The sequence below is a fragment of the Pelophylax lessonae genome, assembly GCF_965119305.1.
Source record: "Pelophylax lessonae genome assembly, contig: HAP1_SCAFFOLD_786, whole genome shotgun sequence".
NCBI lineage: Eukaryota > Metazoa > Chordata > Amphibia > Anura > Ranidae > Pelophylax > Pelophylax lessonae.
Genome location: NW_028119567.1, coordinates 33,517 through 47,140, shown reverse-complemented (window position 1 = coordinate 47,140; position 13,624 = coordinate 33,517). Strand labels below are relative to the sequence as shown.

The window sequence follows — 13,624 nt, the reverse complement described above, 5'->3', positions numbered from 1 at the left end:
TGTGTACTGAGTGCGGGAAATGTTTCCGTGTTAAATCAAATCTTCGTGTGCATAAAAGGTGTCACACAGATGGAAATCCGTATTCCTGTCCTGAGTGTGGGAAATGTTTTTCACAGAAGTCCAATCTTTCCAGACATCAGAGATCGCACACTGGTGGGAAGCCGTATTCCTGTCCTGAGTGCAGGAAATGTTTTTCACAGAAGTCATATCTTTCCACGCATCAGAGATCTCACACTGGTGAGAAGCCGTATTCCTGTCCTGAGTGCGGGAAATGTTTTTCACAGAAGTCATATCTTTCCACGCATCAGAGATCTCACACTGGTGAGAAGCCGTATTCCTGTCCTGAGTGCGGGAAATGTTTTTCAGCGAAGTCCGATCTTTACAAACACCAGAGATCTCACACTGGTGAGAAGCCGTATTCCTGTCCTGAGTGCGGGAAATGTTTTTCACAGAAGTCATATCTTTCCACGCATCAGAGATCTCACACTGGTGAGAAGCCGTATTCCTGTCCTGAGTGCGGGAAATGTTTTTCAGCGAAGTCCGATCTTTACAAACATCGGAGATCTCACACTGGTGAGAAGCCGTATTCCTGTCCTGAGTGCGGGAAATGTTTTTCAGAGAGGTCCACTCTTTTTAAGCATCAGAGATTGCACACTGGTGAGAAGCCGTATTCCTGTCCTGAGTGCGGGAAATGTTTTTCACGGAAGTCCGCTCTTTCCACACATCGGAGATCTCACACTGGTGAGAAGCCGTATTCCTGTCCGGATTGTGGGAAATGTTTTTTAGAGAAATCATGTCTTTCCAGACATCAGAAATCGCACACTGGTGAGAAGCCGTATTCTTGTCCTGAGTGCGGGAAATGTTTTTCAGAGAAGTCAAATCTTTCCACGCATCAGAGATTGCATACTGGTGAGAAGCCATATTCCTGTCCTGAGTGTGGGAAATGTTTTTCAGAGAAGTCATGTCTTTCCAAGCATCAGAGTTCTCACACTGGCGAGAAGCCGTATTCCTGTCCTGAGTGCGGAAAATGTTTTTCACAGAAGTCCCATGTTTCAACACATCAGAAAGTGCACACAGGGGAGAAGCCGTATTTCTGTCCTGAGTGCGGGAAAAGTTTTGTACAGAAGTCAAATCTTACCAAACATCGGAAATTGCACACGGGAGAGAAGCCATATTCCTGTGCTGAGTGTGGAAAATGTTTTGCAGAGAAATCAGTTCTTGTTACACATCAAAGATCTCACACAGGGGAGAAGCCGTATTCCTGTCCTAAGTGTGGGAAATGCTTTTCACAGAGGTCACATCTTGCTGCACATCAAAAGACTCACATGAAAAGCCTAATCTCTGTTCTGAGTGTGGAAAATGTTTTGTGAAAGAGTCAGATCTTTTCACACATCTGAAGTGTCATAAGGAGAGGCGATTTTCCTGTCCTGAGTGTGGCAAATTTTTTTCACAGAAGTCCAATCTTTGCAGACATCAGAGATCTCACACAGGGGAGAAGCCGTATCCCTGTGCTGTTTGCAGGTATTTTTTTACACTGAAGGCCAATCGTGACAGACATTAGAGATCTCACACGGGGGAGAAGCCACTTTCCTGTCCTGAGTGAGGGAAATGTTCCTCACTGAAGTCCTGTCTTCCTGTACATCAGGGATCCCACACAACCCTCAAGGTGTATTAGTGCCTTGAGTGCGGGAAATGTCTTCTATATGAATATTGCTGGACATGTGGGGAAGAAGCACACCCTGATATACACCTCAGATATACTCCATGGCTGATCGTCATCATGTAAGAAACACTTCATAAGGAGATCAGAGATCACCAAAGACATGGATGAAGTGTTGTCCCGTGTTGGCCATTGATAGCAGGAGAAAAATAAAAATGGAGTCCTTACCTTTCATTGGCTGAGTACATTTTGAGCGGGAAGATTTCACAAACATTTAGAGGTCTGTTTTTAAAAAAAATGTGTGATTTCCTATAATCGTCAGCTCCATCTAGTGGCCATAATGTGTAATTTCGCTTTTTTTTAATTGAGGTATTTTGGGACAAATACTGGATTATGGCCACTAGATGGAGCTGAAGATTCTCTTCATAGGCCCCTATGGACTGAATGTACAATCTGATCAATGTACTCACGTTGTCACTGGGGGTGTTGAAAATGATCGGCGCATCGCCATGCAGCCTTTTCCGATTCGGTTACGATGCGGAACCCAGAATAATCGTGGTTGTGCGTGACGTCATCCTGGCTCCTCCCCCCACAGAAGTATCATTGCTGGATTAACATGCACCGTTGGCCTGGCTGCATCCGGCGCTGTTCCCCTCTCATTGGATGGTGTTGCTTCAGGAAGTGGGCGATGCAGAACATCAACGTGAAGCCCCCCCCCCACCTCCCCACGCTCTCCGCCCTTCCTCGGGATTTGTATCTCTGACACCTCCCCCATGGGCGGGTGTAGTGCCATTCGGCGCTAACATCATCATCATCATCACATCCCTGGCATGAGACACAGTCTGCTTCAGGAAATGAGCTGCGAGGGGAGGGGTAAGAGACCAGCCTGCCATGTTTAATGTAAGTGAGGGGTGAGTGCATAGAAGTGGCCCATCCCCCATCTCTGCTGTACCTCCAGTCTGTGTACTGCGTGTGCCTATCACATTGGGGCCTAAGTTGCTGCCAAAAGACTCCCCAATGAGCTGGTCGTCTCCTGTACCATGTCTGCAGTCTCTGACCGTCTCCTGTATCATGTCTGCAGTCTCTGACCGTCTCCTGTATCATGTCTGCAGTCTCTGACCGTCTCCTGTATCATGTCTGCAGTCTCTGACCATCTCCTGTATCATGTCTGCAGTCTCTGACCATCTCCTGTATCATGTCTGCAGTCTCTGACCATCTCCTGTACTATGTCTGCAGTCTCTGACCATCTCCTGTACTATGTCTGCAGTCTCTGACCATCTCCTGTACTATGTCTGCAGTCTCTGACCATCTCCTGTACCATGTCTGCAGTCTCTGACTGTCTCCTGTACCATGTCTTCAGTCTCTGACCGTCTCCTGTACCATGTCTTCAGTCTCTGACCATCTCCTGTACCATGTCTGCAGTCTTTATATTTTTTCCTTATATATATGCATATACCCCCTATTTATTTTTATACTCTCCTGTTTCTTAGAATAATTGGTCACCATGTGCTTTTACACTTGTTGGAATTATAGGTGTCCGGGTCTGCATCTGCTGGGTCCCCTCCCCTCCTTTTTTTAGGACCGATTGGCTTATACCCGCCTCAGCCCCAGGTTAGACTCCTCCCCTCACTGTGCTCTCATTCCCTTATGGTCACAGGGCCTGCTTTGGTTTGTTACATGTAAGTAGTAGGATCTTATGTATACGATATTTCTAAGGGAGCAATTTGGTGTATTCTTTTTATTTTTTAAGATTTTTGTATTCTAAAATTAGCCTATATTTTTTTTATCAAGCTCCTGATGAGTGGATGAAAGTGCCACGAAACGCGTAGAGATATAGATGTGAAGACATATGTATCTGGATACTAACCATGTATTATTCATGAGATATATATACACGTTTATTATTGTATATTATTATAATATGAATTGTGTAAATACATGGCAAGATACCCTTTTTTGATGCCAGTCCTCTACATTCTATATCTGTAATTCTATCTGGATTATGTGATGTCGTATTTGTTATATATATATTATCACTCATGTAATGAATAAACATTTTTGAGACTTCACTTTATCTGGTCATTTAAGCAAGCAACCTACCTCATCTAAAGTCCCATGACCATTTTTCCTTCCTTTTGCGTCTCCTGTACTACTGTATGTCTGCAGTCTCTGACCATCTCCTGTATCATGTCTGCAGTCTCTGACCGTCTCCTGTATCATGTCTGCAGTCTCTGACCGTCTCCTGTATCATGTCTGCAGTCTCTGACCGTCTCCTGTATCATGTCTGCAGTCTCTGACCATCTCCTGTATCATGTCTGCAGTCTCTGACCATCTCCTGTACTATGTCTGCACTCTCTGACCATCTCCTGTATCATGTCTGCAGTCTCCGATCTTCTTCTCCTGTACCATGTCTGCACTCTCTGACCATCTCCTGTATCATGTCTGCAGTCTCTGACTGTCTTCTGTACTATGTCTGCAGTCTCTGACTGTCTTCTGTACTATGTCTGCAGTCTCTGACCATCTCCTGCATCGTGTCTGCAGTCTCTGACCATCTCCTGTAGTATGCATATCTCCTAGCACAAACCCCCCACATCACCCCATCACAAAGCCTTTTGCCTCATCCCCCCCAACACAAATCCACCTCAATCACCACTCCTAGCATACCCCCCCCCCCCAAATGTATTTTCCTAGAGCAACTCTTACTTCCTGCCACCCTCAAACTCCCCCTCTCCCCTTAAATCCCCTCCATCAATCTCCTTGCAGTGCCTCCCTACCTCACATGATGCCACAGTGCCCGGGGCAGCCTCCCCTTCTCTTCACCTCTTATCCCAGCCTTGCACTGGACTGTCTACTTTCCAAAAAAGGTAATTTGGGGGGTATTTGTACTGCCTTGCCATTTTCGGGCCTCAAGAAAGGAAATTGGCCATTAGTACATCAGGATTGATCACTTTTCAGATATATATCCAATAGTTTGTAAATTCCAGGGGTGCTCAATCTGTGGCCCGTGGAGCTCTCTAATGCTGCCTACGGAGTCTTCTGATGTGGCCCACGGAGCCCTCTGATGTTGCCCATGGAGCCCTCTGATGTAGTCCACGGAGCCCTCTAATGTGGCCCACGGAGCCCTCTGATGTGGCCCACGGAGCCCTCTGATGTGGCCCACGGAGCCCTCTGATGTGGCCCATGGAGCCCTCTGATGTGGCCCACGGAGCTCTCTGATTTAGCCTAGAAAGCTCATTGATGTGGCCCATGGAGCCCTATGATGTGGCCCACGGGGCCCTCTAATATGGCCCGTGGAGCCCTCTGATTTGGCCCACGGAGCTCATTGATGTGGCCCACAGAGCCCTCTGATGTAGCCTAGAACATTAAACCACGGAAGCGCATGTCCAGGGTCGGCAAACCATTGATCACATTCTGGGCTTGCGGAATTGCCACCCCAGAACTTTAGAGTGCCTTGAGCGAGTGTCGGCAGCGGAGAGAGCAGTAGCTGAATAAGCTGATGCTTCCCGCTGTCCCAGGCAGAGATACTGAGTACACCTCACCTGGGTACTTTCTATCTTTTCTTTTTACACAAATGGAGCTTTCTTTTGGTGGTATTTAATCACCTCTGGGTTTTTTATTTCTTACAAAAAAAAGAAAAAAGACAGAAAAAAAAAGTTTTTCTTATTTTCTGTAAATTTTGAAAATAAATAAAATTTTCTTCTTCACTGATGTGCGCTGATGAGGCAGCACTGATAGGCTGCACTAATGGGCACTGATGAGGTACTAATATGTTGCACTGATGAGCACTGATAGGTGGCACTGATGGCCACTGAGAGGCAGCACTGACGGGCGGTACTGATGGACACTGACGGGTGGCACTGATGGACACTGATGGGCAGCACCATCAGTGCCCACAATCAGTGCCCATAGTGCTGCCAGTCAGTGCCTAGATGAGCAGGCACTGTCAGCACTATGGGCACTGATGGTGGGCACTGATGCTGGGCAGTAACTGGCACTTTATTTACATTTTGTGTAATCAGGGCACTGATGATCAGTGCCCTGATTACATGTATCTGTCTCCCCTGTGAGGAGGAGCCGCTGATCGGCTCTCCTCGCCTCACACACTGACAGTGTGAGGCGAGGAGAGACGAATAACGGCACTTCCTCATTTACATGTGACTGGCTGTGATTGGACACAGCCGATCACATGGGCAAAGAGTCATGTCATTGACTCTTTACCGAGATCAGGATTGTGCCGTGTCCTAACAACCTATTGACTGTGCGCTTGGCAGGATTTAAATACTAAAAAAAAAAAAAAAAAAACACAGAGCACACAGAAAATTCAGGTGATTGGAGAAGTTCTCCTCGGCCCAAACCACTCGCCCATCCCTAGTGGTGTTTAGGGAGGGAGAGGATTGTTGGAGAGGATGCATGGAGGGCATCAGTGGGAGAATACAAGGCTGAGGGTGATGTCACCAGAGTGAGTAGAAGCCTCTATCCATTGTGTATCCATTTCTTCAGGCCAAATGAGGAGGTTAGACTGAGAAGTTTGGAAGTAGCAGAAGTGTTCGTAGTAACAGGGATGTTGAAGTTGCTGAGAATGATTGTGGGGATTTCAGAAGAGAGAAAGTAGGGCAGCCAGGCAGAGAAGTCATCAAGGAAAGTTAATACCGGTCCAGCGGGCCGATAGATCACAGCAATTCTAGAGGAGATCGGAGAAAATAGACGTACAGTGAGCTTCAAATGATGAGAGGGAGGAGAGGGAAGAACCTGGAAGGTGCTCTGTGAGGACAGGAGGATTCCACACTGCACCTCCCTTGTGTTCCCTAGGTCTAGATTTACACCTACTTCATTCATCTTATGGTGTTTATCAATAAATTAAGTAAACTGATCCATGTGCAAATTCATATACAACATAAAGTGCTTTGTGCTCAAGATGCTGTTCCCTGCAGATCCACTGCTTCCACTTTACACCTACTTAATTATCTTATAATATTTTCTATAGAGTAATAACTTGTGCAAATTCATGTAATCATACAATATTTGTTGCTCAATATAGTGTTCTCTGCAAGTCCACTGCTTCCACTTTGCATCTACTTCAACAAAGTTCTGTTGCTCCATAAAAGTCCACAAATGTATGAAAAGTTGATAAGGTGTAAAAGTTCTTCGTGCTCCAAACTGTGCCAGCTGTAGTGTAGCCACGCCTTCTTCCACCTCTTACACACGTGATGGTGAGGGCGCCCCCTTAGTAGTGCTTCCCCACTCACCAGAGCAATATGACTCCCAGCTTTTCAGCTACCAGAGTCACAAACATCCTTCACACTCTCCTCACCTCCGATGGCAAAGGAACTGGATCCTCCTCGCTCACTCCTGCAAGTCTGCTGTGCTTTCTGTCAGTCTCCTTCCTAGACTCGGCTTCCTCCTCCGACCGCTGTTCCAGCAGGAGCTCCGCCTCTTCATACACACTGAGGGAGGAGAGAAAGGGGAAGGATATACAGTACATACACACACAGCACAAGGCCGTGTTCACACTACCAGACGGTTCTCAGGGCTGCAGTTCCTCTGAGCTCCACAAGGTGGTGATCTCACTTCTACCCAGACAGGAAGTCTCTATGGAATACAGACAGGAAGTGATGTTAGGTAAAGAGGACGTTCCATAGAACGTAGAGGGAGACACTGCAGGATCTGGTGGCAGAGGACTTAATAGGTAGATTAACCCCTTCAAGGGGATCAGTTGATGATTAATATATCTTGCTTCCAAAGCTGACCACACATGGATGGAAATGTGACCGATCCCTGCTGAACCAGCTGAATTTCGATGTATCTATGGTCACCTCCCCTCCCCCACATCTCCTTCATTATGTAAGTCATGCTGAGATAATCTCCCATTGGCTGAGCAATATTCTCATTTGTCTCTGTGCTCCTTCTTGCTATGCCTCGTCCTGCCTGTTGTTTCCTTGGATTGATTTTCTGTGTAGTGACCCCGGCTTCATCTCTTGGATGCGCTCGTCTGTTGCTTGTCCTGACCTTTATCCTGATTCCTGGATCTCCTCCTCATCTCTCCTCCATATCCTCTTACACAGCTTTTCTCCACACCTGCAGTGACCCTGGGGGGATGGGAACTTGGCACCAGCATGCAGCAAAATCCATCCCCACCATTAGGAGCTCTGGAGAAAATTGTCTGCTATTTACACTCCGTTCCTCCACACGTCACCTGCTCACATGAGAGATTACTTTCACAGAATCCTGACAGATTTCTGTATGGTAAAGGTCAAAGTTTACTCTTCATTTTAGGAAAAGTGGGAGGCACCCAGGAACAATGATTTGGTTTGCATGGGAGCCTCAAATAGAGAGCCCCTCCAATCTCCCCATCCAAATGTCCCTCCATTCAGAGTCTATGTGTCCTATGACATCACACTGACCTCACAGCTCCCCCCCCCCCCATGTCCATCCATCTGGCTTTTTTTTTCTCATGCTCTTAGGATGTGGGCGGACCCTTGGCATCCTCACATAAAGTGGGACTGTTAGTCCTGCGTTGTATGTAATGATGTCAGAATGCCTGCAACAAGTTTTTACTCTGCTTAGTGTGGTGTTACTGTGTGGGTAAATTATACCTCAGTCTGAGGTGGGGCTTTAATCAAATGGAAACCTGAATGGTGAGGTGAGGAGGATTCTGGGAATTTCATTTGATTTTACTATTTGTGTTCAGATCTAGAGTTTTCCTCCTGTGAAGTCTGGAGATCATATGACCATCACATTGCCTCCACCTCCCTCCCTGATAGAATAGAGAAATACAAAGAAGATTCTAGAAGTCCCCAGAGAGATCACGGAGGAGAGGTGAGCGGTGCTGGGAATTCTGGGACATTATCCAGTAACAGACAAGGGATGTGTCTGGGTGGTGACTGTATCATTGTGTGTGTCAGGTTCCTATAAGGTGTCAGGATGTCACTGTCTATTTCTCCATGGAGGAGTGGGAGTATTTAGAAGGACACAAGGATCTCTACAAGGACGTCATGATGGAGAATCAGCCGCCCCTCACATCACCGGGTAAGAGGAGACTTTATTGTAAAGGAGAGAGCAGTACGGAGGATCCACCTAGATCCCCCATCATCTGATAAACACATAGAAACAATGTATTCAGTCAGTGTGTGTGTTTCCTACAGATGGATCCAGTAATGGGAACCCACCAGAGAGATGTCCCCGTCCTCTGTATTCCCGGGATTCCACACAGGAAGATCACACCATCCCTCACCATCATCAGGTAGATGAGGAACAATCACTGATAGTATCATTAGGATCTGTACATTATCTGCATTGTTACCATTGATGTCATTTTTATTATATATTCAGAGTGGAAACCTGAGAGATTCTAAAGTTGAGGTTAAAGAAGAGATAAAAGAGGAGGATGATGGGGATGGGGTGATGGAGGAGTCAGAGTTTCTAAAAATACACAAAGATCTGTACCAGGACACCATGGAGGAGTCATCCAGCTACAGAAACCCACCAGAGAGATGTCCCCGTCCTCTGTATTCCCGGGATTCCACACAGGAAGGTCACACCATCCCCCACCATCATCAGGTAGATGAGTGACAATGATTGGTAATTCTGATTTATACACAGCATGTTTGTTACAATAAATGTTTTATTATATATTCAGAGTGGAAACCTCGGGGAGGATAATATTGATGTTAAAGAAGAGTATAAAGAGGAGGATGAGGAGTATGGAGTGATGGAGGAGTTTTCAGAAGAACACAAGGATATGATGGAGCCACCTAATACCAGGAACCCACCAGAGAGATGTCCCCGTCCTCTGTATTCCCGGGATTCCACACAGGAAGGTCACACCATCCCTCACTGTTACAAGGTTGGTGAGACAGAGATTATAAAACACAGACTCATGGAGACAATGTGTGGATTTTTATGTGATGTCACAATAATAAATCTTATATTTTACAGATGATATTCTTTCATTTTCTTGATTTAGAGTGGAGATCCAATCGATATAGAATTTGAGGTTAAAGCAGAAGAAGAAGAAGAGAGGTATGTGAGGGATAATCAGCAGTCTATGGAGGAGGATGGAATAACGGGGACATTTATAGAGGAGGACACTCCTACAGAGATCAGCACAGGTGGGTCATTAACACTAAATACATTCCTCCACCCATACTGCTCACTGATTGGTCCAGAGTAGGGGGGGGGGGGGCTGGGTGATATTAGCCTGTAATCCCCTGGTCACTTTCCTGAGCTGTGTTTCCCATCCTGTATTCCTGTATTTCTCTCGGATAATCTTCCTTCTCTGTGCTGCAGACACAATTTATGTCTCTAGACTGGATTTATGGAGATTCTGGGGTTCAGCTGGTAGCAAAATGTTGATGTTCACCATAGACGTTGCTCAGCCTAGACCCCTGGGCTATGAACCTTGGGTCTTCTGCCCCATGCCCAGGTCTAGCAAGATCTCTGACAGAACAATCCTCCCGGGGTTACTTGCTCTGTTATTTGCTGGCTGTGTTGGGTGGAGGGATATGTCTGTATAGTCTCACACCCAAGTCACTGAGTTCCTTTCTTTTTTTTTTGAGCCGTGTATATTCTATCTATACAATGCACACACTGTTACACACAAAAACTTGAAGAAAAGACATGAAAAGACACGCACACTGGTGAACAGTCGCAAACAGTTTTACAATCCACAGTAAACATGAATGAGCCACAAATCCACCCTTCTCGTGTCACTGAGAATAAGCTGACAGTGCGCCACTCTGCAATTCCAGGTGTACTCTCACCTCTTCAGATGGACCCCATTGCTCCATACCAAGAGGACATACCCAGCATGAAATCACACACCTTCAGGTACATGTAGGCGGAGCCTCCTCTTTAGGTAGTCAGCTCCTGCTACTAGAGATAAAGAGACTCCATAGTGCTCACTGTTATATTTATTACATGGATAAGAAAAGCACTCACAAGGTTAAAAAAGCAATCCAGCATTGAATACACACAATCACTGCAGATTCCCCAAGCATCAGTCTCAGTGTAACTTGAGGGCACTCCTCCTAACGTGATGATGTCCTCAAACCACTCCCATCTGATGCGTTGCATCCTGATTGGACTTCCCCAAAGATATATATGGTCTTCAGGATCAGTCCAATCTCCATCGTGGTTGTTCTCCCCCATCCTCACTCTCTGACCTCTGGTGGGGCTCAGTCCCGCTGTTATTCATGACTAAATCATGGACTAAATAAGGAAGTGCGGGACTTTTTATGTTGGGAAGATGGCAATGAGTGATAGAGGGGGAGGGGACACTCGTCCTATAATCCCCTCATCACTGTCACTCCTATAAAAGACAGTTCTCATTGTTTCCTCACTCTCTGACTAAGGTCCATGAATAAAGAAATGAACTGGTAGGAGATCAGAGGACCCATTTACTAGTTACCATGAGGGGGGAATTGTAAGATCCTCAGAGACAAAGCTGTCTGATGTGGGTGGAGTCCTGGTTTAGGGGAACCAATCTGCTCATGTCTAGTAATAATCTTTATATTTCTATTTTAGTAGATGGATGGGAGATGAGGAAAACCTCAGAGGATTGTCTCACTTTGTCTCCAGACTGTAAAGTAGAAGATGAGGACATCACACAGTATATTCCAGGAGAAAACTCGGCTACCTCAAATGTCCATCCGGCACCACACAGTGTAGATGGACCATCGTATTCCTCTTATCCTGAGGAATCTCAGACTGTGAGGGACAGTGCGGGACCATCGTATTCCTCTTTTCCTGAGAAACCCAAGACTGTGAGGGACAGTGCCGGACCATCGTATTCCTCTTTTCCTGAGAAACCCAAGACTGTGAGGGAGGGTGCCGGGCCATCGTATTCCTCTTTTCCTGAGGAACCTCAGACTGTGAGGGACGGTGCCGTCCTTACAACAGATAAGAGGTTCTCCTGTGCTGAGTGCGGGAAGTGTTTCAGTTTTAAATCCAATCTTCATGTGCATAAAAGATCTCACACTGGTGAGAAGTCGTATTCCTGTCCTGAGTGCGGGAAATGTTTTGCACAGAAGTCCGATCTTTCCAGACATCAGAGATTTCACACGGGGGAGAAGCCATATTCCTGTCTTGAGTGCGGGAAATGTTTTACACAGAAGTCTAGTCTTCACAATCATCAGAGCTCACACACTGGTGAGAAGCTTTATTCTTGTCCCGAGTGTGGAAAATGTTTTTCACATAAGTCATATGTTTCCACACATCAGAGATTGCACACGGGGGAAAAGCCATATTATTGTTCTGAGTGCAGGAAATGTTTTTCATGCAAGTCACTTCTTTCCACACATCAGAGATCGCACGCGGGAGAGAAGCCGTATTCCTGTCCTGAGTGCGGGAAATGTTTTTCACAGAAGTCCCATCTTTCCACACATCAGAGATCACACACTGGTGAGAAGCCGTATTCCTGTCCTGAGTGCGGGAAATGTTTTTCAAAGAAGTACACTCTTTACAGACATCGGAGATCTCACACTGGTGAGAAGCCGTATTCCTGTCCTGAGTGCGGGAAATGTTTTTCACAGAAGTCCTATCTTTCCACACATCAGAGATTCCACACTGGTGAGAAGCCATATTCCTGTCCCGAGTGCGGGAAATGTTTTTCAGAGAAGTCCAATCTTTCCAAGCATCAGAGATTGCACACTGGTGAGAAGCCATATTCCTGTCCTGAGTGCGGGAAATGTTTTTCAGAGAAGTCCAATCTTTCCAAGCATCAGAGATCTCACATGGGGGAGAAGCCGTATTCCTGTCCTGAGTGAGGGAAATGTTCCTCACTGAAGTCCTGTCTTCCTGTTCATCAGGGGTCCCACACAACCCTGGAGGTGTATTAGTGCCTTGAGTGCGGGAAATGTCTTCTATATGAATGTTGGTGGACATATGGGGAAGAAGCACACCCTGATATACACGTCAGATATACTCCATGGCTGATCTTCATCATGTAAGAAACACTTCATAAGGAGATCAGAGATCACCAAAGACATGGATGAAGTGTTGTCTCGTGTTGGCAATTGATAGCAGGAGAAAAATAAAAATGGAGTCCCTACCTTTCATTGGCTGAGTACATTTTGTGCGGGAAGATTTCACAAACACTTACAGATCTGGTTGTTATAAATGTGTTGATGAAATGTGACCCGCATTCCCCCAGTCATGGTGAATTGGGATTTCCTATAAAGGTCAATTCCATCTGGTGGCCATAATGTGCTTTCCTGACAGATGTCAATGGCAGCATACGTTTGGGTAGCCTCGCCCTCGTTCCTCCCCCATAAGACCCCACCCCATAAATGTTCAGGATAAGCCAATGGCTGCGTTCCTTTTTTGTCCTCCTCACTTATAGGACCATTTTTGTATGAAGTTTTCCTACCTATTGGAAGCATTGGTGGGCGGGTCTGGTGCTGGGCAGCTGTGCGGGATGTCAGGAGCTTCCTTTGGTATCCAGAAGTCTTCCAGGATGTCCCGAGTGGTTATTGAGTCCCCAGCTATCAGCAGGGTGGTGTTATGGCACACATATGTAGAGGATCCATGCCTGGAGAGTGGGCCCTGCCATCGGCGGCCATTTGCATTGGCTGGGAGCCCAGCTGTTAGCGGGTGGCCATTAAGTGTTAGACACGTGAAATCCGTTTCGGTGCAAAAACAAATTCCAACAAATTTTTGGTTATTCCTAGATTCGGATGTATCCAAATCTCCAAATGAAATTGTAATGAATTTTGTTGAAATCTGTTAAAATTGGTTTTGTTTATTTGTTTTCTAACGAAATTCCAACTTTTCAGAATGATTCAAATTCGGATCAGACAAAAAAACGATCGACCATACCAGGCCACAAGTCCTCAACATGGGGGGGTGGGTGCTTTGGGTAAGCTATGCCCCCCCACCCCGAAGCACCTTGTCCCCGTGTTGATGGAGACAAGAGCATCTTCCCCACAACCGTGGCCTGTGCTTGTGGGGGTCTGCAGGTGCAGGCAG

At 46.2% G+C, this 13,624-nt stretch overlaps 1 protein-coding gene across 1 annotated transcript; it reads left to right on the top strand.

The window, feature by feature from the left end:
- Window positions 1-224: 224 nt before the first annotated feature.
- LOC309544070 (uncharacterized protein) lies at window positions 225-11,367 on the top strand (the record flags this gene model as incomplete). The annotated part of the gene is made up of 8 exons (XM_082276457.1): window positions 225-825; window positions 8,349-8,476; window positions 8,563-8,686; window positions 8,803-8,900; window positions 8,990-9,217; window positions 9,297-9,503; window positions 9,624-9,768; window positions 11,183-11,367. Coding segments are annotated over 8 exons (1,716 nt in total), but the record flags the coding sequence as incomplete, so codon positions are not given.
- Window positions 11,368-13,624: the final 2,257 nt, after the last annotated feature.